We start from the raw sequence: 24,969 nt of genomic DNA, 5'->3' as shown, positions 1-24,969 counted from the left end.
CAACAGTGAATAACTTCAAAGAATATACCTGCTCTATGGCAACTGAGTGCAGGAACCGAGAAAGCACGCTGATTCCATGAAATGGTCTAGGTGACAAGCTACCTCTCCTCGCTGCCAGAATGGTAAAGATCCTACTGAAGAGCATTAACATGAATATGGAGTCATGGTTCGCTTGCCAAAGAGTGAGTCATTCAATCGGAGACGGACGGCCAAGGTCATGGGCAAACATGTAGTAATCTGCAAAAAATAATGACTGGCTAGCTAATTAACATCAGACCAAGTTTTTCTTGTCCCACGCATTCCGTCCGCAGTCGTCGCGCGCACGGACAAGAGCCTCACGACAAAAAGGTGTGGGGGGGCCCGTAAGCGAAAGGGTAAGCCAGCCAGGCTTGCTCAACGTGAGGCGCGGAAGGACTAGAATACGTTGTCAAAGGATCTTGCCCCCAAAAAGACCGAGACAGAATGTGTATCTGAGTACATGACATTCCTGTGCACAGACTTCTCATGAGCCTCGGAACAGGAACTGCATATCCTCAGGAGTGAGTTTCTCCAAGGCTTTGCCCTGATCTTTATTGATGGTGCCTCGGATAAGGTTCGCCTTCTTCTCTTGAAGCTGGACAATTCGTGATTCGACCGAGTCTTCAATCGTCAATCGGGTGATCACGCATGGTCTCTGCTGACCAATGCGATGGCTTCGGTCAGCACTCTGCCATTCAGCGGCAGGGTTCCACCATCTAACGGGTGACGGTCAGCAGATGTGTTGGGAGAGTGCCCAGGAGAGATGACTTACGGATCCACTATAAAGACACGAGACGCTTCCGTCAGGTTCAAGGCCACACCACCTGCTTTGAGCGAGACAAGGAAGACTTCGACATCGGCGTTCTTCATGAAATGCTCAATGGACTTTTGACGCTGTGCCGGCGTCATGGTGCCATCGAGCATCACGGTATTGAATCCGGCATGCCGCAACCGCCACTCCACGAGTTGCAGCATCGAGGTGAACTGCGAAAAGATAATGGACTTGGGGGTGTGACTCTTCGTGCGCTGCTGGTATAGTTCGTAGAGCAGAGTCTCAATTTTAGTCGAAGATGTCCAGTCGTCCATCCGAATTCGATTGATGATCGAATTCTTCTTCATCGACTCGTCAGACTGCTCAATAGTGGGCTGCTCCAGATCGATGGAGAGGGAGATGTGGCACTGCGGGCAGTCCACCGTGGAGGCGTCATCAAATGACTGGATATAATCCTTAGCGCACTTGCGGCAGAACTCGTGTCGGCAACGCGACCGAATGGCATCTTCGGCAGGCTCGTCGCAAACACGGCAGACCAAAACATTGAATCCGGGCTGCACGTGTTTCTTGAGGATCAAGTCAGGATGGTTTGCCACCTGTCGCATTTGCATGATAAGACCGAAAATGTTTGCGTAGTTGTTCAACATGACACCACGACTAACATAGGTGTCAAACTGCCGCGAAGAATTGGTCATAATACTGCGAGAAAAGTCGTGTTCGATCTCTCCAAAGAACTCATTATGGATGGTAATTCTATAAAGAGAAGCTTGCGTTAACACATCAAGTGTCCCAAAATCAGCAGAGGTTCAGTAGCGACTCGACGTACCTCTTAGGCGGGAGTTCCATAGACGAAGTGTGCTCTTCCTTCATCCGTCGAAGCATAATGTGATCGGTGATCAGGCGCAGCTTGGCTAGGCCTTCCTTGCGCTCCTCGGCAGTCCGACCCTCGGTAACTGGGAAGAAAATCAGCACTCGTGCGACTGGCGCGACGAATGACATTCGAAGATCGTGAACTCACTCGGATTGAGAATTTCCTTATTAAAGATCGAGATGTGGTTAAAGCCCCTAGAGATTAGTGAGCTTCGAACTTCTTAAGTTACTCTCTTCTTCGCCGCGCGGACAAAATTCACGTACGTATGTCCGCACTCATTGCATCGACCCTGTTTGTTCGCAGACCACTGTAGCTGTTCGCAAGGGCACTGCTTGCAGAAATAGCAAGCGAAGGGCTTGACCTGCAAGAACCGCAGGAGAGAAAAAAATTCTCCAATTCTGTTTTGAACGGGCGTACCAGACAGGCACCACTTGTAGGAAGCCTTTAAAGCAAAACAAGCTTTCGCGACTCCAGTTGTGCGTTGCTGAAGCTTTGTCAATATTGAATATTCCAAGTTAATCAAGACGAGACAAGAGCAAGTAAGTACCTTGATACTATGCGCTTCATCAAGGATGAGGCGGTGGTAATGGATTGAATGGATCAAGCCTAGACGGAGGTGAATATGGGTCGAGATGAGAAATCGCAGAAATGCGGACTCACTATCTTCCTTGACGGTTCCATTGCCACGCGTCCAACCCTTTTCTTGTTTTCGGTAAATTGACTCGAGACTCGAGTCTACATGGTCATGTCAGCATGCTCCCCTAAGTAGCTTGCGCTCATCGCCCATCATGAGGCTCGTCGACTCACAGGAAATCATGATAACGTCGAACTTCCGAAGATCAGCTTGAGACAGCTTCTTGACCTTGGGATCCGCGTTGTGATATACGCAAACCTTCAGCTTGCCATTGGTGTACTCCTGTAGAATGATATTCAGCGTCAACCCCCCATATTTTTCCACTCAGCAGCAAAAACGAACCTTGATCTCAGAAACCCATTGCATTAGAGCAACCGGTGGCACGAGGACCAAAGTTGGCTCTCGCTGAGGGAAATCAGACATGATCAGGGACACAGCCTGAATGGTTTTTCCCATTCCCATTTCATCACCGAGAAGGCCTCCCCGATACTGCGTCTTCTCCTGTTCCAGCATCCAATTCAAACCTTCCAACTGGAAAGGCTTCAACTTGCGCGTGATGGACTCCGGCTGGAGTGCAGGCTTTGGCGTGATGATGGGGGTTGCCTTGAGCGTCTCCCACATAGTCACAATGGCCGGATGCTTTTTCTCTAATTTCTTTCGATCGGCCTTGGCCTAAATGATAACAGTGGTGAGTTCCTCGCTTCCAAGAAGTGCCCGTGGCAAGAGTCAAAACTTACTCGACGAGCTTTACGCTGCTCTTCCCAGCTCAAACCCATAGAAATAAGCTCATCTTCGGACAGGTTAGTCGACTCCAAGTCTTCAGCGTCTCTGCCCTTCGACTTGCGGTTTCTCTTTGACTCCTGCAGTGTTTGGATAGTGATCCACTCTCCCTCAGACTCGGAATCGAAGGTCGAGTCAAGGTCATCCATAGAGTCAAACATCTCATCCATAGAGTCCGAAAGAGATGAGCCGCTCTCGCTCGAAATATCAACAATGCTTGGGTGAGTATGTGAGTAAGCTCGACGTTGCTCAGGGGCATCGGCCTTTCGCTTCTTGGGCAACGGCTGCTTTTCATATTCCTCCATCTGCAAAGCATGGGCCATTGCTGCATCCGACATCTTTGGGTTGAGATCACCTTCCTGGGCTAGCTCGGCATCGTCAGCAGATCGCTTCGTTCCGCGCTGATTTCGCAGCGACGTTCGTCTCGCGGCGGTGCTACTCGCGCGCAGACGCTGGGCACGATCTGATGCATTGACACGACCGAGCGTGCGCTTGACGCTAGACTCTGCAGGCGTTCCAACGCTAGTCGCCGGCGTACTATATGCTGTGTTGCCTTCGCCAGATGGATTCCCTGATGAAGCGCTTGAGTCGCTCGGGGATGCATCCTTTTGTGAGGGAATCACCACCTTGACGGCCAGATTCTGAGCCGTTTGGGGGGTACGGGTGTGGGGGGTATCCATGGCTAATGATGCAAGCTCATCATCGTCGGAGTCGTCGATGACGCGGGCGGTGCTGATCCTGGAACGTGGTGTTTTGCGCCGAGGATTAGTCCGTCGCGGCGGCGAGACATTTCTGACTGAAGTGCCGCTGAGAAGGTTATCGTCCTCTGAGTCCGGGACTACAGCGGCTTGAGATCTTCTTCTCACGGGCATGATCGGTGATGGAGTTCAAAGGTTGCGAAGATGGGATGAACGGCGAAAATGGACAAAGTCGATCAATAGAGACTCGGCCGAATGGATTGAATAGTCTAATTCGTATTCCTTCTGCTGTCGTCAGCACCCGCCGTTCAAGGGGCTCGGCGTGCAATGGTCAACGATGATGATGAAGCCGAATCGCGCATTCGAACGGCATCTGCAGGTGCCTGCACTTACGATTCTTTCTTATCGGCAGGTCTCTGACGGCACCAAGCGGGAGGGTCCTTTCACGAATCGGAGAATAACAAAGCTGCCGAGGACCAGATAAAATGAATGAATCAAATGCCAAAAGAATGATCAGATGGAAAGAAAGATGAGATGGCAGAGAAGAAGGAGCGTGGGACTATGGGAGGAAGGCGTCGAGGGTCGAAGTTGCCAAAGGTAAGATTAGCGCGACTTGCTGCTGATGGAGTCAATTTGCTTATCGGAGAGTGACAGTTGCCTCGATCATTAAAGTTCCAAAGCACATGACTGGGAGCGACTACAATCCATCTCGATGTGTGGGAGAAATTTTCCTCTTCTCTCGATCTATCACATTCGCCTCATTCCACCGGCCACTCTTCAGCATTTTCCCTTCGAGAGGCGGCTTCTGGGGTTCTCGTTCTTTGGACATCTAGTGAGATCCCGCCAATGACGAACACGGCCAGCGATCGCAAGGGGAAGTTCGCCACTTGAGATCCTCTTTTGCTTCTTCGTTGGATCAGCTTTATCTCCCGATTGGAGCGATCCTGTGTTTTTTATCTGGGTCGTGGATCTCTTCAATCCATTCATCTTCCTCGGAAGTCAATTGCTCCGATCAATTGCCGCCTGGCTTTGATCCGACAAGGCTTTCAGAAGTTCGGACTCTTCAAACATATCGCCAAGTTCCAACTGCGAGGCGCCCGATAAGAGCCTCGTCCCGCCGATCGGCGCGTAAAGTGCAACGCGAAATCATCACGGTCCCGTGACCTGCTCTCGACTCTGATCGCCACAGTCAACCTTGTCTCTTGCGGCCAAACTGCGGTACTCTTTCTTTTTGAGTTGAGTGTATAGCGATTCAATATGTATGTGTACTGGTCTATATGTGTGAGACGAGACAGTCCGCGAAGCGATGCTGATTCTAGTCACAGGGCAAGCCGAAGACAAGCGAGTAATATCCGCGGCCCGTATGACCTCATTACACCTGCAATGTCCGGCGACGAAGTAATAACGTACTGATGTCTGAATTCACAGGCGGTCTGCCTTGACTGATTTCCTTGCTGTATGTGCCTGGCTTCATTTTAGTTTTATTCATCTTGCCTGGGGACCACATTGCTGACATTCTCTTGACAAAGTCAAACAATATTTCTGCGGCGCAGATTCGCGATGACTACGATCGAAGGATGGCCCAGGCCGCGCGCGAGGGGACTGGAGAGTCTCCGGAGGTACCGGAGGGAGAGGAGGAGAACGATGTGGAAATGGAAGAGCCATCAGCAGAGCCCACCCCAGAAGCTGAATCGCCAGAGGACAAAGCCAAGAAGCGCAAACGACAACAAGCCATCGAGAGGATCAAGAAAACCAAAGATTTCGCTCGTCGCAAGGCTCGAAGAACCGGAGAACCTGACGGTGACGATGATCTCTTAGCAGATGAGATGGTGAGGGAGAAACAGCGGCCGTTGCCTGGCCAGCTGGAAAACTGTGAGATCTGTGGTAAACGTTTCACCGTGACGCCATATAGTAAGACAGGCCCCGCCGGCGGCCTCTTGTGCGCCGACTGCTCTAAGAAACATGCCGGTGGTGAGAAGAAGGCTGCGCCGAAGAAGCGTAGTGCAGGAATTGGTCGTCGCCAGAATCAGAGCGCTCTGTTGGACGGACTGGCCTCTCAGGGCACCCAAAGTTTACTCGAGACATGCATCAAGGTACGACCATCGGGAGCTTTTCGTCGTTCTGATTATTATCGTTTTTCTTTCTTGAAGAAGCTTGAATCTCTGGTGCTGACCTCTGCAGAAAGTGGCAGAGAATATCGCCGACGTGGAAGAGTTTGGCGATCTTCCTCCGCCAGTGATGCATCGACTCAGCCAAATTCTCGCCCGCAGGCGGGCGATTACTTCCACGACGTTGGATTTGTTCATCCGCCCACAAAACAGAGAAATTAATATCTACGACTGTGCTAGTGAGATTATCCGCAGCTTGTTTATCAATAGAAAACCTCTTTACTAACGAGCGCATAGAACTGGATACGGACGATTACCACAAAATCCTCGCTCTCATGCCCAATCTGAACAAGCTCAATCTGCGATTTGTCACTCCCATGAAAGACCGAATCTTTGAATACATGATGGAGCGCGACGTGCCTATCGAACATCTACACCTCGACTCTCCAAACCTCGTCACGGATGAAGTATGGCGACGACTATTTATCCGCTTGGGTCCACGCTTCCGCAGTTTGAAATTATGGAACTTGGATTCCGCCTTTGACGATGAGACTGTTGAAGTTATGGCCAGGCACTGCACCCAGTTGCAACGGCTCAAGTTCAAACATCTCAATAAGATTGGCGACAAGGCGCTGGAAGCCATCTCAACCATCAAAACACTGGAGCATCTCTCTTTACACATCAGTCAGGAAACCTCTGCTGAGCCTCTCCTTCAGATCGTCAAGGAACTTGGGTCCAATCTACGCTCTCTATCATTGGAAGAGTTTTACTATGCAGACGACAAGCTGATTCAGCTCATTCGCGAGAATTGTCGGCACTTGAATAAACTCCGGCTCGCTATTAACGCTGAAATCAGCGATCAAGCCCTCGCCACCCTTTTCCGCGACTGGTCGAACCCGCCTCTGACCTTTGCGGACTTCCACCGTGTGCGAGACGTGGATACGGCAAACCCAGGCGGTCCACCTGATCCTATTGGTTTGGCCTCAAATGGCTTCATCGAGTTGATGGTGCATTCTGGTAGCAAGCTGAGGACGCTAAATGTCGCTTCATGTCGACATATCTCGTACAAGGCATACGAGGAGGTCTTCGCCGAACACAAAAGATATCCGGAACTGAAGTATCTAGATATTGCCTTTAATGGCGTGGTGGATGATTACCTCGCCCAGTGCATCTTCAGATGTTGTCCGGCTTTGACCCGCCTGGTGGTTTTTGGCTGCTTTAAGATTCGTGATATCAAGATCCCCCGGGGTGTTGCGGTGATTGGGACGGTGGGAGCCAGGTTGACCATTGATGGGATCACGCAGAAAGAGCTGGTATAGATTATATTGTTGACATGTATTTACTGAATTGAAATAGCGCTCTGTGACATCTGTTTGGGCGCTTTTCACTAGCGTGCTGCAAAGCTACTACTCCACTGCAGAAGGAGGATTTTGCGCGAGGCGTTGAGTCGCTTGGCAGGTTCGGCCATCCAACCCCAAAGTCATACGCTCTATGGTGTCTATTAGCCTGAAGGCTAGTATAGTTAAAGCTCCTATCCAAGTACACGATGACATGTAACTTGGACATAGCGTCCAGATTCAGCAACGACCATATTGATTAAACTTGTAACGTCGGTAATCGAAGAAGAAACATATAGAGGTATTATCGACTCCTGCAAAGTAGACCAGTCGTCGCAGGAATCTCGGCGTGGCAATCAGGGTGCACGAATATTGTGGACAGCGTCACGACATTGCCAATTAGTACGGGATACCGTTGGTCATGAGCTGGAACTGGTCATATCCCTTGGTTGAAACACTCATGTATGACTTGCGAGTCAACTCACGCATATATTCGGCGGCATCACGTTCGCTCTTTTCCAGAACGAATCGATCGCGGAAATTCTTCAGAGTTTCGGGCTTGAAGCACGGAAGTCCGCTGTCCAGCATCAGTGTCACGATGTGCGCGAGCTTGGTGCAGTAGGGGCGAGATGCCAGGAATGCCTTCACCACGAGGGACTCAAACCACCGGTACGGCTGGGTGGTTGTTGGGTTGTGTGAGTTGCTGCCAGGGAGACTGATTCCACCTCCACCAGCATGGTGCGCTGGATTGTGCGTTCCACTCATAACCGCCACCATCTCCGAAGTCAGTTTGAAAGGCGCACGCTCGAACCGCACACCACCGGGCGCAATGTCGAAGCAGAATCCGAAGTCAATGTGGATGATGTGACCCGCATCGTCGATCATGATATTGCCGTTGTGTCGATCCTTAAATTGAAGCAGGTATGAGATCACAGAGTACGCAGCCATACTCTTGACAAAGTTGGTACGGGCTTCCTGGAATCGGATCGAGTCTTCACCTCCATATTTGGTGACGAAGTAATCATAGAGACCATTCACGGCTTCTCGACCAAGCATGTCTCGGGATATGGAGTTGGGCAAGACGTCAATCACACCACAGCCTGGAGCGGTAGACGTGACCCGGTAAGGGAACACCCATACATCCAACCCGACATTGGAGAAGATGCTGCGGAACGCTGCAATCATCTGCAGGGCAAGCATGTCTTGTCGACAATCATCGCCGACCTTGAAAATTGCCGATTGCCACACTTCGTAAGTCTCGAGGTCGGGCTCACCTGAACGGCTTGCGAGCTGACGGTCATCGCCGCCATTGGCGCCAGCCGTAGCCGTATCACATTTACCTGCCAGGCGAGGGCGAGTTTTCTGAATCCGGAAAGTCGCCATATAAGGAGCTTTGGCGTGACTTTGCAAGGGCTTGCCGGATTTTCGGTCGATACCAACAACCACGCCGTCAGGATTGCTCGGTAAGTAAACACCAACCTCGACCTTGATCTTCCGTAGTTCTTCTTCGATCTTCTCCTTTTTCTCAGGTTTGCTCCGCTTGATGTACGGGCGTAGTTTACCGGACACGTCGGTGACCTCGTTGAAGAACGAGAATTCCCTATCGTAGAAATCGCGCTCTTCTGCCGTGAAGCTGCCAACCAAAGAGTCGAGGAAGCGGTCCAGAGTTGGCTTAATTGGGTCGGGCTAGAAGGTTCTCATGTTAGTTTGCAGTCCGAAGCTGCCAGGGGGACTTTGCTTACCACTTGCGAATCTTCATCCTTGTATGAATTTGCCTTCATGTTCCAAATTACTTGGTGAGCGAAAAGCTGAGATTGCTTCGCTGTCTCAAGGGTATAGCGCTCCACGTAGCCTAGGGCGTCGTATCTGAGGGCCTGGACAAGCTGCGCCACAATATAGAAGCGAACGTCCATGGAGTGGCTCTCCAAGGCTCGCATAGCATACTGGAGAATGAATGGGTGATTTCCATAGGCCGGAAGGAAATAGGTCAAAGCTTCGGTTGGGTTGACGGGTGCCCAGTAAAGCAAATACTAAACAACAGTCAGTCGACAAAACAAGCTCCATGGTCTATTATTAAGCTTGCCTTTAGTTGGGAATTGATGTCGGGCTGCAGCGACGATTCGAACATGATCTCAAGAGCCGCTGGCTCACCGAGTGCTTTCTCGGGGGCGTTTAGGATTAAGGCCCGGATTTCCGACTGGATCTTAATTGATGGGAATCGCGCCGCGAGCTGAATCGCGAGGCCAGGATTCTCAGCCCACGCAAGACGTAGGTAGGCTGCGATGGCCTGTGGGACTCGGATTAGCTACTTATCACCTCTCCAAGTTGAAAGTAGGGAAAATTGGATGCACAGTAACTTACGTCGGAGGACGAACTCTTTCCACCAATGGAAGGAATGTGATGCTTTCGCTCGGGCTCCAACGGGAACAACCACACTCGAAGACGCATGCGCTCGTTCTCGATCAACAACTGTGTAAGATCTTGCTTAGGCTGCAATGGCTTGTGAGGTCCTTGTGCATGGGTGGCAATGTCCGCGGTAGTTCGCAGAGCAGAGACAACATCTCCGAGGACCTTGTCCTCAGCTTTGATCTGCAAACGATTGCCGCCAAATGACCATCTGAGAAGACATGAGCGCCCACTTGTCTAATTTTGACATGAATGGCACTTACCTTGGTGCGTGCTTGAACCAACTCAACGCAGCGGACAAGATCTGGTCTTTCAACTTCCAGGAAGCTGTGCTGTTCCGCGGAGTCATGTTTTGCAAGATGCGCAAGCCGAACAGGACAAGGCGGAAATGAATTTCTCGAGCAAGAGGATGACCCGTTGTCTTAGTCAGAGCAACGAGAGTGTTGCTAATCATACGACAGAACAGTTGATGGTCCTGAAGATTGCCCAATCGGACAGCGCTGAAATGACTCTCGAAGAACTGGAGCACGCGTAGATGTGGCGAGAGGGTGTCTTGCGCGATTTGCTGTTTTCTCAGCATGGCTGCTTTGTCGGATGGCAGCAGCTCAATCTTTGTCTGAAGTGGGTCCAGATACCTAGGTCAAGAGGTGAATAAGTCATTCTTGGGACATGGCAGAGGGGCTCCTGACTTACTCGAAAGTCGGATCGAACAAGCCCTGTCGTCGCTGAATGCTTTTATCCCATGCCTCAACTACGTGAGCTAGGATTCGAGGCTCGACGCTGGGATTTTCATGAATCACCCCAAGCCACAGGGATACTCCCAGCTTCATCGTTTCCTTGCTGAACATCTGAAAGGGTAATGCGACTAGGTAGTGGACAATAGACAGTCGAGGACTGATGCTACTGCAAATTATACGGGCAGCCTGTCGCAGCGCATGTCTTACTTCCACAAGAGGAACAGTGTCACCTTTCATGCTCTTACCGTATATTCGAGCAAGGGAATACTCCAGATTAACAGCCGATTCGCTGGTGAATTCGCGATCACCTTCAAAACAAGGAAAAAGTCGCAAGTTAGCATGATTCGTGATCGGAGGTCAGAGTTGGATGACAAACCACTGATTACAGAAAGCTGACCAGTTTGATGGTCAAGTGAGGAATCATCTGGCCGGCGATACTTCTGACGTGCGGTATAAAGTGCCATGAAATCGGACGCAATATTGGCCTCGCTCTCATGTATATCGATAGACCCTATTAAGCGTGTGAGACAGTGAATGCTTTTGCCTGCTCATGCTCATGGGGCGACTCACCAAGTCTGGGGTCGCTTAGCGGAATCAATGAACCCATCTCCAAAGCAAATGAACGGCCCAATGCAATGTGCCCGTAGCTGCCATCGTCGTCGTATTCAGAGAGGTATGTCTATTTTCGCGTAAGCTCCAAAATTGTGAAAAGTATGTATACTAAAGCATACCTGCAATAGCCCCTTGACATCCAGTGGAGCAATATTCAAGACCGCAGTTACCCATGTCTTAGCCCGTGCAAGGAATCTGTGGAGAGTAGCTTTCCGAAGCGCGTAGTTGTCAGGCAAATCGACTTTGACAATGCCCATGGGTGACACTAGGGTAGGCTGCCACTCAAACTCATCAAGCTCACCCTGAATGCAGGACGACCACATCACAGTAAGAATTTCAAGCAGAGCGAAGAGAGATTTCTTTTCACACAGGGCGGATGGACATTCACGGATGATTTTGTCCGTGCACAATGTTGCAATATGTTGGATCCTCTCAATGCGATGACAGCAAGCGGTAAGGAAATTGGCCAGCTGGTTTGCCAGGTAAGGTGCCGAGAACTCATCGTACTCCCCTGAGAGTGTTCGCGACAGATAGCTTGTAACAACCTTATCTGCCACAGCATTCATGCACGTGGCCATCTCCTGCGCTGCCACAGCCGGGTCTCGGAAATAATTCAGGACCTTGCTACAGTCGCCGGATAATGAGCGAAGAGTTTCAACTAGCAGCACGGCATTGAGGAACACAGAGCGGGGATAGTCGAGACGCTTGATATCAGACTCACGGCCCACAAGTTCCGCCATCAGCGAGCGTTTTTGCTCCTGGAGTCGGTGAGAGCTTGTACCCCTTCGCAGGACTGTGTTAAGCTCCACATCGCTCTCGAGGGACTCCATACGCTCCTCTGCGATCAACGGCGGGGAATGGCTCGCGAGCAAGCCCAGCTCCTTGAGATGTTTGTGATAGACACTCGAATTGATTGTGATTCCATGAATGGCAATGTTGAACCAGGCATCGCGGAAAAGAGAGCAGATGCCTTCATCATAGCCTAAAGTAAGGAGACTCGTTTCTCCCTTGGGAGTTCTTGAGGACGCAAGCAATGCTAGCGGTTTCAGCAGGGGAGTGATGTCCCCAGAGGCGAAAACGATATCTTTGTGGTGTTCAGATTCACCCATATCAGGGATATCACCCTTGTTCACAATGGTCTCTAAGAGATGAGTCAAATAAAGTCTGTGAAGGGGTGACTTCTCTTCCAAGGAGACAGAGAGATATGACCAAGCACATTGAACGGCATCAGTGATGATGTTCAGGCCCTTGTGTAGACCGTCGAGGTAGATGCGAGTGTAGAACTTCAGCAGTAACAGGAACTCGGGCTGGGCGATGCTCAAAGCAAGCACTGCAGTTTCCTGAATGATGAGCGCATCAACAGAAACGTTGATTTTGCCAACTTTTTGGAGAAGCATCGACTGAGCAAGAGCACTGATTTTGTCATCCTTACAGCTTGCCGCGATGTTCACAATTGCATGTACAACATTTCGGTTTGTCAGAGTCTCATCCTCGCCCAGGGCAGCAAGGGTAGCCTGGCTTGCATCCCCGGTGTGAGCATAAGCCACCAAATTTCCCGTGAGTCCAGCAGAGTCAATAAGGATATGATCCTGGGCTGCTTGGTCGGCCATGGGACCCGGACTAAGCGAATTACCCAAAGAGTACAATGTGGCGATGACAGAGTCTTCAGACAGAATGCTCAGAATCTGTGCAAGACAGCGTGAAGCAACAGCCACAACTGGCCCCTTAGATGCACGACCGTGAACAAGGTACTGAAGAAGACAGCGACGTCCAAGCGTAGCCCCATTGGAAGACATTCTCGCGAGGATAGCGATGCACTTGAGTGTGGTCATCGCCAACTCGTCACAGGCCATCTGCTGTGCATTGCTGATAGTATTCTCCAGCCAAGACAGGAGAATTTCGTTGTTCGCAGCGTCCTCTCCTAGAATGACACAGTTCAAGAATCCAACCAGCGCATGACTTTTGACTGAAAAAGCCAACCGTTGTTGAGAAGGAGACCCAACCTGCAAATAATCCGAGCCGTCCTCCAGCAAATTGATTTCATCGACGATCAAGTCTGTCACGCGCTCAATCAGGGCAATTTCACCCTCATCGTAACTCTTGGCAATGCCTAGGCCTGCCATGTATTCATCCAACAATTGATCGTCAGTGAGATTGGAAGGTCCAATCAAGGAGACGGCACACGACTTGACGAATTGCATGAACCCTTCTTGGACGAGCATCGCACCCAATGGGCGTCCCTGGTTTGCATATCGTCTCGAGAATCTCCGCCAATCCTTTATGGGGATATCGGAGTGGCCAGCATTGCGCACAGTCGATGAAGCGGTTTCCACGGCAATCATGAATGGTTCAGACACCATAGATCGCAAATTGTCGATAAGTTGTAACCTTTCTTCAGCAGTCCAGATAGCAGCATACTGGGCAGCAGCTTCCAAAAATCCGACCAGTGACACTGTAATCGACAGCACAGCGATGGATTCGTGTACCACGCCTTTTCCTCCTGCCTCCGACACCGAATACTGAAGGGGGGTGATTGTGTCCACTGCATCTGCGCAGTTCTTCACGAATGCGCTGACCGCGTTAAGTGCCACTGTTCGCAGAGATGGGAACTTGGTCGCCAAAGCCAAAAGCGCTTTCGTCAGGCTGTGAGACAGGATCTCCCATGGCGATGGTTTAACCTGGTGAAGGAAAGGCGATGGCCGGAACAGTTGGGTCGGGGATTCTGGCAAATAACGGGACAATTGTAGAGCCAGACGATTGGCATGCTCAGGGTCGGTCACGGATGAGGCGGCTTTGCACAGCGCAAGTAAAACATCCAACTCACGCAGCCCCTATGCATAGATTGAAACATTAGTCTGCGCGCAAGTTTCCCCGCATCCTCTTGTCCGCAGTCATCTACTTACCATAGGGACTCGGGATGTCGGAGCCTGCTCAGCGAGCACTCCATTTGCGTTTCCGTCTGGTTGGCGTGCGAGCCGGGTTTGTCTGGTGAGGCGTGCGAGGTCCGACGCTTCGTCATTGCCCGAGGATTTGATGGCCAAGGCCGCCAACTTCTCGAACGCCGAACGTCGAATGCCGACCGAGAGACTGGTAGATATACTTCACGTTAGAAGACTAGCCTCTTTGGACTTGCATCCGAATTTACGGACCAAATCGACTTACCCATCCATTCTCGGTTTGATTGCGAGATCGCCGTAGAGGGAGAGAAGGAAGGGAAACGAGGAGACACCTGTGAAATCCGGGGGAATGTGAATGAGGCACGGAGAGGCACGTGTTGACACGCGAAGTATGGGCGGCCTAGGTCCGACACAGGAGTATTAACTTGAATTTTTATTTTTCCCTGAGGCTCATATACTTGATCGAGTCACATTCCCTCGTCTCCATGAGAATTTCACTGTGCTCGTGCGTGATTAGAACAGTCGAGTATGAAATAACCGAGTTAGCTATAACTACTTGACTCGGGACATGAAGACACAATTCAACCCAAGAGGACCATTAACCATTGGTAGTACGTAATTGCGAGCAGGAAAAAAAAAAGCAATGGAGCTCAACGTCCTGTTCCATCACTCTCTCGAGACGATTTTGATCCAAACAAGTAATTGTTTGAAGATTGACCATATGCTCGGCAACATGACCACGAATGGAGATATGTTGACACCGTCGGCGCTTTCCAAGTGCCCCCAGCGGGTAGCGGGCGGCCTGACTGACGTCTCCTCCAGAAATGCAGCCGCTCCCTTAGAGCCTCCAAGGTCGACCCCAGTTGTTTCATCCAACCCGCTCATCATCAAAGCACGCTCTCTCCAAAGATCCCCGCTTGGCCTGAGCGGATTGGTATTGAGGTGCATTTCCCCACGCGTCCTGGGCTTTTTGGAAGACACAGCTGTCGTCTGACCTTTGTCCGACATCCCCCATTCCAAAGAGCCTCATTCTGGGCAACCCCAGTCATTGGCTTTTGTCGCCTCTCCACGTCGTTGGGGTCTGTGTGGAACCATAGAGGGCGCCATGGCCCCTCGCGAGAAAAGTTCTCTCAAGCGAGGTCGAGTAAGTGCACACAGCAATTCCAGTCGTGACTTTGCCAGCGCTGATACTTCCATGCTCCTGTCGTAGCACAGCGCCGACGTGGACTCGCAAGAATTGAAGAAACCGCGTCGCTCGCAAAGAATCTCGAGCCAACAGCATCCAGAACCGGTGGTGACGCCTGTGCTTCACGACTACTTGCCTACCCCCCTGACCCACGGAAACTCAACGGTCACGGATATTCGCAATGAAAACACGGCGACGCCTCCGCTGAGTTCTGACCAGCCGGATCGCCCGCACACTCCGCCGAATGAGCAGTCTCAACCTCAAATATACTCCTCGCCACCGGGAGATACGCAAGCTCTGTCACAGTTTATCTATCCTCCACGAACGTATGCAGATGAGGTGGACGACGAGACGGCGGAGGGTGTATGGGGATACCTCATTCCCCTTGACGATAGTGTGAGCGGTCCCTTCGTCTTGAAACATCGCGAGGGATGTGCCAGCCATGAAGAGCCAACCAGAGACACGTCCGATAAGAAAACTGCAGTAAAAAAACACAAGACCAATCCTGCGCCCAGGGGCTACCTCGTCGGCCGTCATCCCGAATGTGGTTTGTCAACACTCGCTCGCGGTCAACGATGACACCAAACGCAATGATGTGCTAACTTGGCTTCTCGATTGTTAGACCTGATTATCAAAAGTCCGACCATTTCCAATCGTCACTTTTTGCTCTTCTCGGAAAAAAAGAAAGGGGATGTGGTCGCCGTCTTGGAGGACTTGTCCAGCAACGGAACCTTTGTCAATGACGCCTTGGTGGGCCGCAACAAGCACCGTGAGCTTGAAGACCGCGATGAGGTCTCGATCTTGAATGAAGCGCGATTCGTCTTCCGCTATCCACGTACCCGTCACACCAGTGGCTTCCGCCACCAATACCGGAAACTTCAACAACTTGGCAAGGGTCATTTTGCGACGGTATACCTGTGTGTGGATCGAGCCACGGGGAAGCAATATGCCGCCAAAGTCTTTGAGAAGCGGCCAGGTGACTCTCAAAAATCCCAGTCACAGAATGAGGCATTACAGCAAGAGATTGCCCTCTTGATGAGCGTCAATCATCCCAACCTCCTGTGTTTGAAAGATACCTTTGATGAAACGGACGGAGCCTATCTCATCTTGGAGCTCGCGCCTGAGGGTGAACTGTTTAATTTAATTGTGACCAAACAAAAGCTGAGCGAAGCGGAAACTCGGCACGTGTTTCGACAGCTCTTTGAAGGATTGAAGTATCTGGTAAGAACTATCCGTGGGGCGATTGATCCGCGCTCTGAAGCTGGCACATGCTCACTCGACCCAATCGTTCTCTGCAGCATGACCGGGGCATCGTTCATCGTGACATCAAACCCGAGAACATCCTCGTGGCGGACAAGAAATTGACCGTCAAGCTGGGTGATTTCGGCCTTGCCAAGATCATTGGCGAAGACTCTTTCACCACTACTCTGTAAGTTTCCGACCGTCTTCCCCCTGATGCATGCTCCATGGGAAATCATTGCGCTAACATTCGTCGGTAGGTGTGGCACGCCCAGTTGTGAGTTTTGTCCTACAATGGGTCGAGGGATGTGGCAATACGTTCTGGATGTTAACTTTTCTAGATGTCGCACCGGAGATCCTACAAGAAACCCGCCGCCGCCGATATACCAAGGCGGTCGACATCTGGTCGCTCGGAGTGGTTCTTTACATCTGCCTCTGCGGCTTTCCTCCGTTCTCCGATGAGCTATGCACGAAGGAAAACCCATATACGCTCGCGCAACAGATCAAGATGGGTCGTTTTGACTATCCATCCCCGTACTGGGATTCCGTCGGCGACCCTGCACTGGATCTGATCGACAAAATGCTCACGGTGGATGTTGACAAACGAATCACTGTCGACGAGTGTCTGGAGCACCCGTGGCTGACCCAAAAGTACCCTGGTTTGAATGACAGCACCGATGGGCTAACGGGAGCGCTCGACAAGCTGGATTTTTCCAAGCGGAAGGTCGAGCGGGAACGCACGATGCTGAGCAGCGTCAACGATGTTCACTACAGTGAGCACGCAGAGGACGGCGAAGCCCCCGTCAAGGTCTACCACCAAAACGAGGCGGGCAAACGCGTACATAATCGGCCATCCAAAGCGGGGCCTCGTGAGCGTTCTCCTCGAGGTGATCGCGACCCGAATGACTTTGTCAATCTTGGCCAGTCTGGGGACCCTGCGCTCTATGACGAATGAGGGGGGCGGTGGTGATGACTCTTCTCTTTTTCTTGACCACTCAGCCCGGTGATGGACTCGATACCTAATTATTTACTTCGAATCTAGGAGTGTACTGAAACATCTATGGGACCAGGTTTTTGAATGTATACAGGCGCACGCTTTGCTTTCATGGGCGTACTCGAGGGGGGCTTTCTGGAGAGGAGCCGTTCCCAATACATGTTGATATTTATTGTAACCTCCGTCCCCAATACTGCTTTTCCTCCCCGGTTGGCTCCAGATCTCCGTCTGTCGGTCTGTCTGGGCGCCGCGTCGCACCGACACCCATGGATCCGGTATCCTGGCCGGTCATTCTTTTCTTCGGCCGTTTTCACGTGCATCTTGCCCGCACCGACCCTGTGATGGACCCAGTTCTCCTCTCCTGTTCTTGGCGTCGAAGGCTGTGAGTCTCGGATCGTCGTTGAGCCGAGCCCAGCATTGCTACGTAAAGTGGTCTGATTCCCAGAATGACTCGACTGAGAGGATCTTCAGTTGGACTCGGATCGTGTGGACTCTTCATGTAAGGAGTCATCTCAACTGAAATCTGTCACGACTAGTATGTGGGCACAGTTTCTTAAGGAGTGTTTATCCATATTCCGGTCGGGCGATTGCGTTCATTCATACTTACCGGCAAATATGAAACCTGCGTCTCTAGGAAGAGAGATTCATTGAAAGAAAGAGGAGGCACGTCCATGACTTGCGGCGGGACTGTAGAACTAGAGGTGCATAAGTACGGGTCGGCGGTCTTTGGTACCTGAATCGGCACCTTAACTTACAGTAGTACTAAAGGTGGTACCAGGACTGGGGACTAGAGTACTGCTATAGATAGTCTTCGATATGCGGGGCATCTTGACCCAACACTACTAGAGAAACCTTCCAGGAAAGCAGTGTTCAAGATCGCTTTCAATTCGATGAGACAGCAATCTTCCAAAGGCAACCCTGATAATCTAGAATGCTGCTTTCCATTCGGTGCATTGTCACTGGTCCAGTCCTGTCGCAAACCCGAAGATGGACCAGATTTAGCGCACGGGTCAGCTTGGTTCCGAGCCAGGAACCGGTCGGTCCAGGCAATTTCGTGGATCGTACGAGGCAGTGGCGGGTCCTGGCCGAGTGACCGCGCGGAGACGGGGATTATTATTATTTCGGGCACCGCCTCCCCTGGAAATCGGATACTGCAGTTCACAGATTCTCTTCCTTTCCGTTCTTGACAGCCAGGAAATTCCAAGCAAACCCGACAGTCGAGTCTGGATTGATTTGGTCTGATCCTGATCCCACTCTCGCCTTGGATCGTGAAAGCTGTGACAGTGGTTCGTGGCGGCGCACTCGTGTTCTTTTTTTTTTTATAAAGGCCCTTTTCTCCCTCTGGTCTCTCGGACAATTTCCACTCCTGACACCCTCGCTCCTCTGTACTGGTTCCATTCACCATGGGCCTCTTGAATACCTTCCTCGACCGGGTGTGCGAGCAGTGCTCCTCCCTGTCTGCCTTGACACTCATCTCGGTCGGATCTTTGTCAGTGATCGCTTTGGCGGTGGTTGTCAATGTGCTGCGCCAGTTATTGTTCAAGAATCCCCACGAACCTCCCGTTGTCTTCCACTGGTTTCCCTTCGTGGGCAGCACGATCAGTTATGGCATTGACCCTTATGTGTTTTTTAATAATGCGCGCGCCAAGGTGTGTACGACCAGAATGGATTTGGTGTTGCTCTTCCCTGTTTTGTTGGTTTTTGCGCCTAACGTGCTCTCTCAAACAGTATGGCGACATTTTCACCTTTGTTCTCCTCGGCAAAAAGACGACTGTCTACTTGGGTACCAAGGGTAACGAGTTCATCCTGAACGGCAAGCTGCGTGATGTCTGCGCCGAAGAGGTCTACTCGCCCCTGACCACTCCTGTTTTTGGAACCAATGTCGTCTATGATTGCCCCAACTCCAAGTTGATGGAGCAGAAGAAGGTGAGAATTGCAAAATCCGCACACATCCGTGTCAAGTTGTCATCTCGACTGTCGCATACTGACCAAGGGCGATTGTCGCAAATCTAGTTCGTCAAGTTCGGCCTCACCTCCGACGCGCTCCGCTCCTACGTTCGTCTGATCACTGATGAGGTCAATGACTTTGTCAAGACTTCTCCCGCTTTCAAGGACCCCAAGGGCATCTTTGACGTGACCAAGGTCATCGCTGAGATCACCATCTACACTGCCTCGCGCTCTCTGCAGGGTAAGGAGGTTCGGGACCGCTTCAACTCCACCTTTGCGGAGATGTATCACGATCTGGACATGGGATTCGCTCCGATCAATTTTATGCTGCCCTGGGCTCCTCTTCCCCACAACCGCAAGCGTGATGCCGCTCAGCGCAAGCTGACCGAGACCTACATGGATATTATTCGCAAGCGTCGTGAGGGTGGTGGTAAAAAGGACTCGGAGGATATGGTCTGGAACCTGATGTCCTGCACTTACAAGAACGGTACCCCAGTCCCTGACGAGGAGATCGCACACATGATGATCGCTCTGTTGATGGCCGGCCAGCACTCCTCTTCTTCAACCGCGGCCTGGATTGTTCTCCGCCTGGCGACCTGCCCCGAGCTCATCGAGGAACTCTACCAGGAGCAGCTAAGCGTTCTCGGCAAGGATCTGCCCGACTTGACTTTCGAGTCCCTGCAGAAGCTGGATTTGCACGCCAAGGTGATCAAAGAGACGCTCCGAATCCACGCTCCCATTCACTCCATTATTCGCGCGGTCAAGAACCCCATGCCCATCGAGGGAACCCCCTACGTCATCCCAACTACTCACAACGTCCTCTCTTCTCCCGGTGTGACTGCTCGCTCTGAGGAGTACTTCCCCGATCCTTTGAAATGGAACCCGCACCGTTGGGACGAGCCAAACGCAGGCAAGGCCGAAGAGGACGAGGACGAGGAGAAGATTGATTACGGTTATGGTCTGGTTAGCAAGGGTACCAACAGCCCCTACCTGCCTTTTGGTGCCGGTCGTCACCGTTGCATTGGCGAGCAATTCGCCTACGTCCAGCTCGGCTCAATCCTCGCCGCTCTGGTCCGCCAGTTCAAGTTCTCCAACCCACCCGATGTCTCTGGCATTCCCAACACGGACTACTCAGTAAGTGATCATTCCTGTGCTCTCCTTGTACAATCTGTGTCGTCGATGGTCTCAAAATTAACATTGTGTGTCTAGTCTCTGTTCTCTAAGCCTCTGGGCAAGTCGTTTGTCCGCTACGAGAAGCGCGGTGTCAAGGAGTAAAGAACACCGGGCCCTCTTCAGAACGATATCTTCTTATATATGACAAAACTCTGTCACTCTATTTCGCACTTGGTTCTTTTGCTTGTTTTAATTCTACCTTAATGACCTTGCTGGATGTGATGAAGGATATTGAAAAAGGACCATGGATTCATTGCTTGGTCAGGGACCGTCTCTATTTTTTTTCTCCCTTCTTCTCCAATCCACCTTCTAATGCCCTGGGCATGAACAGACTGGACTGTTGTATATTATACGCGTGTGTGTGTGTGTGTCTGTCTTCTTCATCGCCTGACACGATGGACATGTCTGTGATACAGCGCGTGGATACCATGGCTTTCTCTATATTATTTGTAATTGAAGATGAATCACAACAGGGTCGATTGATCAAATAGTGTCCGCAGTTCTGTAGAGCATCAAATCCCCACTCAACTATGAGCGACTGCTTTGAGACGGAGATGGCAGAGTGATTTATCGCCTCCGCAGGTAGGATAATACGAGTTTGTGGAGCATTATAGGGACAAATGGGGCCGACTTCGCCCTGTGGTATGGAGATGAAGAATAGAGCAGTATAATACATGACAACTGAAACACGCACGGACAACACACAGGTACAGTACACACAGCGGCGTGGACTCTCAAGTAGAAAGAGGGGCAATAATTCCATCCTACTTCAAATCACGTAGGCCAGGCCATGTCATAGAAGAAGTCACCTTTACGCCTTCCTCCTTTCCTCGAGTCTCTTCTTCGCCCGCACCTCAACCCGTCGTCGCTCACCACCATCCACCTTGTGTCCTCGCTTGTCCTCCCACATACCAGGCTGCACGGTAATCGTCGCTGCCGATCCATGAGTCCCCTTGATAGGCTGTAAGAAGGGACCCATGATCTTGGAGCCCCGATGGATCTTCATGTGGGCAAACTTCTTCAACACCGCCGACGGGCTGTGCTTGTATTCCGTGGCCTCGGGAGCCAGATTGACAATCATCTTTCTCATTCCTGGTGTCAATGTTGCCGAGCTGGTGATGGTCTCGACGGCAGCGTCTGCAGGCGCGGTGGCAGTGGCCTTTTCCACGCTGCCAGCCTCGCGGGGGACCTCGACGACACGCAATTGAGCCACTCCGTCGACGACTTGCTCCAGATCACCACCGGGTCCGTAGATGCCGTTGCGGAATTTCTCCCGCTTGCGGATCAGGTAACGGCGCTGACGGGCGGGCTCGATGCCCATTTCACGCAGCTGGGTCGAGGTGGACGTGAAGAGGCTTTCCCAGGAAGGAATTTTGCTGGCTTGCTTGGACATGTCACGTCCGATGAGGGTGAGGAATGTTTGGACATCGGGGACGAATGGGGTTGGAGCAGGCACTGAAGGTGCGGTTTTGCGATGTAGGCTTCGAATGCATTGCTTGGAGACGGTGAACGTTTGGTGGAGGCGGGAGGGGAGACTCCAGATCTGAGGAGCGCGCATCGCCATATTGGGTGGATTTGATGAGCAGTCGTGAGCGTTGGCGGATCTGGTGGGTTCCCGCAAGCTTTCTGTTTCTCTCTCTCTCTCTCTCTGACTCTCTCTCAGGCAGACACTGTGCTTTTCTCCCCGGTCTTGGGTTTGAGGTCGCGGCCGTCCGGTGAATGCGTGCCGTCTGGAAAAGTCGAGAGTAAAGCTCTCTCCACTCAATTGGAGAAGGGAGCTGGTGCTGGCGTCGTGCGGAAAAGGAGGAATCGCAAGGCCGCGGTGGAGGTTATCGTGAGATGGGCCGAGTTCGAGGTTGCCCGTGTCTGTTTGACTGTTTGGCCGCGCTGAGAAATTTCGGAGACACGGCGCACTCCCGTTCGGGATCAACAATACTCCGAGGGTGCTTTCGATGAGACGGCGAGACGGTGACACTCGAGGTCCTTTGCATTTTTACTTAGCTACATCTTTCTTTTTGAATTCATTCCTTTGCTTTTAATCTTGCTAAATACAGTCGCTGTTGCGCGTGAACAAGCTGTATCTTTTTATCCCCTACATTTGGATACCCGCGACTTCTTCTCAGTCTTGTGCCGTATGGTGTCACGGACCTCCATCTAGAGCTTGCGTTCTATTGACAAGCTTGCCCGGAGCTCTCGGCGGCTCGATTCACATCAGCCATGGCCTTGTCGCCGTTCGCCTCTCGGTCGCCTTCGGTGACAGTCGCATCGCCCAACTCGGCGTTGCGGTTGAAAGCTGCGGCAGCCGCCTCTCAGCATCATTCATCGGCGCCGGCGATTGCTCGATCCGATCCCAATCCCGAGCGAGAGCTAGCGGAACAGCTGAACGATGATATTCGGCGGAAATACGTCAAAGGTTCGTTGACAAAAAAACTTCCCTTGTCTTTTCCAGGGTCAAGTTGCACGGATACTCATGGACTTTTGCAGGAAAAAAGTTGGGTGAAGGAACATACGCCATCGTTTACCTCGGACACTATCGGGACGACCCATCCTCGCTTGTCGCCATTAAAAAGATTAAAGTCAACGCAGAATACAAAGATGGGCTCACGATGGACGCGATTCGCGAAGTCAAATACCTGCAAGAACTGTCACACCGAAACATCATCGCTCTACATGATGTTTTCTCATCAAAGGACCAAAATCTGAACCTGGTACTGGAATTCTTGCCTGGTGGGGACCTGGAAATGTTGATCAAGGATGGAGATATTCACTACGGTGCGGCCGATATCAAAGCCTGGATGGGCATGTTGGCTCGTGGTGTCTGGTTCTGTCACGAAAACTTTGTGCTTCACCGAGATATCAAGCCCAACAACTTACTGATCGGTGCCGACGGCGAGGTCAAGTTGGCCGATTTTGGTCTCGCCCGATCCTTTGCCGATCCCTACCTCAACATGACCCATCAAGTCATCACTCGCTGGTACCGACCCCCCGAGCTGCTCTTTGGTGCCAAGCAATACTCGGGTGCGGTGGACGTCTGGTCGATGGGCATGGTCTTTGCAGAGCTGCTGTTGCGCGTCCCTCTGTTGGCAGGCATGTCGGACTTGGATCAGATAAGCAAGATCTGCGAGGCCTTTGGTACGCCTACGGAGGAAAATTGGCCGGGGGTCACGCAACTGGCCAACTATGTGACCGATAAGGTGGTGCCGTTGCAAGGAAGGGATTTCTTTGTGCGGCAGTTCCCCACGGCTGGTCCGGTGGGAGCTGATCTGCTCATGTCGATGTGTGTGTTGGATCCGCGGAAGCGCGCTACGGCGCTGCAGGTGCTGCAGCATCGATGGTGGACATCGGAGCCTCGACCGACCAACAATGAAGATCTTCCCCGAAAGTCGGGGACGAAGAAGATGGGCGATGACTTGGCCCGCGTTGGGGGGGAAACCGACGATGGGATGTTCAAGAACGCCGCTCGACAGTTGGATTTTGGCGGCAGGAAGTAAACGACTTGGAAGTTTCCTCTTGACCAAATACCCAGATAATTCTATTTTTTGTAATCACGACCATGAGCTGACCAATTTTTCAATGACACTTTGATCTGGCCTTTTCTTTTTGTCCTGCAACACGTCTTCTCCTTTCTATCTGTTCGCTTTTAGTCCTCGACCCAACTGCATGGAAAGGGGGAAATGCCATACACAGTTTCATTCGCACCTAAAGTCCCTCTTACGTAGCATGATTGAAATAGTGTACAGCTCCCCCGCAGGATGCGATGATACATGCGAGTTTCAAGACTATTGGGCCCCGGTCCATCTGTCTGGTCTCCAGCCCCGGGCAGATACAATGGAAGCAAATCACCTGCTGAAGAAACGGAACAGATCACAACATGAAGGACACAGCACCGACGGGGACATCTTTATCATGGAAGTCACAAGAACCCTAAGTCTCCCCAAGCACTGAGAGACTGTGGTGACTTGATATTAAACGAGAGAGTTGCAGCCTAAGTGAGGCGTGTGAAACTGAATATCTTGCACAGGAGGTTATAAAGAGCACTATCGGTCGGTAGTAGGTACAAACTGGTCGAAGCCGTGACCTTTGACCTAAAAGGCTTGACCAGTGACTGATTCTTTGGCCACGGCAGGCCCCGTGACCCTGCACGATCGTCCACCTGTCATGTTGCTATCGTCTCGACCCCAGCGTATGGAACCTTCGATGGAATCGATGACCTATCGACATAGGGATCCATACAGCATGACGCATATGTATGTATGATCTGCAAACCGCGAGGGACGCCAATGAACATGAATCTATACAGACGCATCTCTCGAATGAAGGGAGGGGGGGGCGCCCCGGCAGTTGCATCTCGTCCCACTTCCCTTGCATGGGCCGTCGATCTATTGTTCAACCTTGACATGAGTGTGTCGCTAGGCGAGTCAGCTCCTCGGCAAGTGAATCATGAGCGGGTCGCTCAGCGTCTGCGTGTAGGTCCATTGACTGCGCTGGATTTGTTATCTTCTATCTTGTCCAGATCCTGACTCCTGCGTACTTCACTGCTTACTACTCAGTGCTCAGCGC

General features: G+C 51.5%; 7 protein-coding genes across 7 annotated transcripts; 4 read left to right on the top strand and 3 right to left on the bottom strand.

Moving 5' to 3' along the window:
- Window positions 1–502: 502 nt before the first annotated feature.
- POX_h09606 (DNA repair protein RAD16) lies at window positions 503–3,947 on the bottom strand (the record flags this gene model as incomplete). Its single annotated transcript, XM_050118356.1, has 9 exons — window positions 503–734; window positions 791–1,543; window positions 1,617–1,743; window positions 1,809–1,855; window positions 1,925–2,145; window positions 2,209–2,396; window positions 2,469–2,577; window positions 2,638–2,967; window positions 3,033–3,947. The coding sequence occupies 9 exons, from the start codon at window positions 3,945–3,947 to the stop codon at window positions 503–505; spliced, it is 2,922 nt and encodes a 973-aa protein (XP_049965143.1).
- Window positions 3,948–5,030: 1,083 nt separating this feature from the next.
- POX_h09605 (uncharacterized protein) lies at window positions 5,031–7,200 on the top strand (the record flags this gene model as incomplete). The annotated part of the gene is made up of 6 exons (XM_050118355.1): window positions 5,031–5,038; window positions 5,099–5,134; window positions 5,202–5,229; window positions 5,303–5,866; window positions 5,955–6,120; window positions 6,179–7,200. The coding sequence occupies 6 exons, from the start codon at window positions 5,031–5,033 to the stop codon at window positions 7,198–7,200; spliced, it is 1,824 nt and encodes a 607-aa protein (XP_049965142.1).
- A 417-nt stretch (window positions 7,201–7,617) lies between these two features.
- Window positions 7,618–14,143, bottom strand: POX_h09604 (uncharacterized protein; the record flags this gene model as incomplete). Its single annotated transcript, XM_050118354.1, has 12 exons — window positions 7,618–8,904; window positions 8,961–9,101; window positions 9,163–9,248; window positions 9,370–9,505; window positions 9,580–9,835; window positions 9,888–10,259; window positions 10,318–10,547; window positions 10,607–10,872; window positions 10,932–11,040; window positions 11,093–13,804; window positions 13,877–14,060; window positions 14,136–14,143. The coding sequence occupies 12 exons, from the start codon at window positions 14,141–14,143 to the stop codon at window positions 7,618–7,620; spliced, it is 5,787 nt and encodes a 1,928-aa protein (XP_049965141.1).
- Window positions 14,144–14,975: 832 nt separating this feature from the next.
- POX_h09603 (DNA damage response protein kinase DUN1) lies at window positions 14,976–17,250 on the top strand (the record flags this gene model as incomplete). Its single annotated transcript, XM_050118353.1, has 6 exons — window positions 14,976–15,014; window positions 15,081–15,603; window positions 15,679–16,277; window positions 16,355–16,485; window positions 16,556–16,572; window positions 16,637–17,250. The coding sequence occupies 6 exons, from the start codon at window positions 14,976–14,978 to the stop codon at window positions 17,248–17,250; spliced, it is 1,923 nt and encodes a 640-aa protein (XP_049965140.1).
- A 1,442-nt stretch (window positions 17,251–18,692) lies between these two features.
- POX_h09602 (Eburicol 14-alpha-demethylase) lies at window positions 18,693–20,511 on the top strand (the record flags this gene model as incomplete). Its single annotated transcript, XM_050118352.1, has 4 exons — window positions 18,693–18,938; window positions 19,018–19,215; window positions 19,303–20,370; window positions 20,446–20,511. The coding sequence occupies 4 exons, from the start codon at window positions 18,693–18,695 to the stop codon at window positions 20,509–20,511; spliced, it is 1,578 nt and encodes a 525-aa protein (XP_049965139.1).
- A 709-nt stretch (window positions 20,512–21,220) lies between these two features.
- On the bottom strand, window positions 21,221–21,973 carry POX_h09601 (uncharacterized protein; the record flags this gene model as incomplete). Its single annotated transcript, XM_050118351.1, has 1 exon — window positions 21,221–21,973. The coding sequence occupies one exon, from the start codon at window positions 21,971–21,973 to the stop codon at window positions 21,221–21,223; it is 753 nt and encodes a 250-aa protein (XP_049965138.1).
- Window positions 21,974–22,626: 653 nt separating this feature from the next.
- Window positions 22,627–23,900, top strand: POX_h09600 (Serine/threonine-protein kinase; the record flags this gene model as incomplete). The annotated part of the gene is made up of 2 exons (XM_050118350.1): window positions 22,627–22,822; window positions 22,894–23,900. The coding sequence occupies 2 exons, from the start codon at window positions 22,627–22,629 to the stop codon at window positions 23,898–23,900; spliced, it is 1,203 nt and encodes a 400-aa protein (XP_049965137.1).
- Window positions 23,901–24,969: the final 1,069 nt, after the last annotated feature.

This window comes from Penicillium oxalicum, chromosome VIII (assembly GCF_001723175.1).
Source record: "Penicillium oxalicum strain HP7-1 chromosome VIII, whole genome shotgun sequence".
Classification (NCBI taxonomy): Eukaryota; Fungi; Ascomycota; class Eurotiomycetes; order Eurotiales; family Aspergillaceae; genus Penicillium; species Penicillium oxalicum.
The sequence above is the reverse complement of the archived record's forward strand: the minus strand, read 5'-3'. Positions and strand labels throughout refer to the sequence as shown.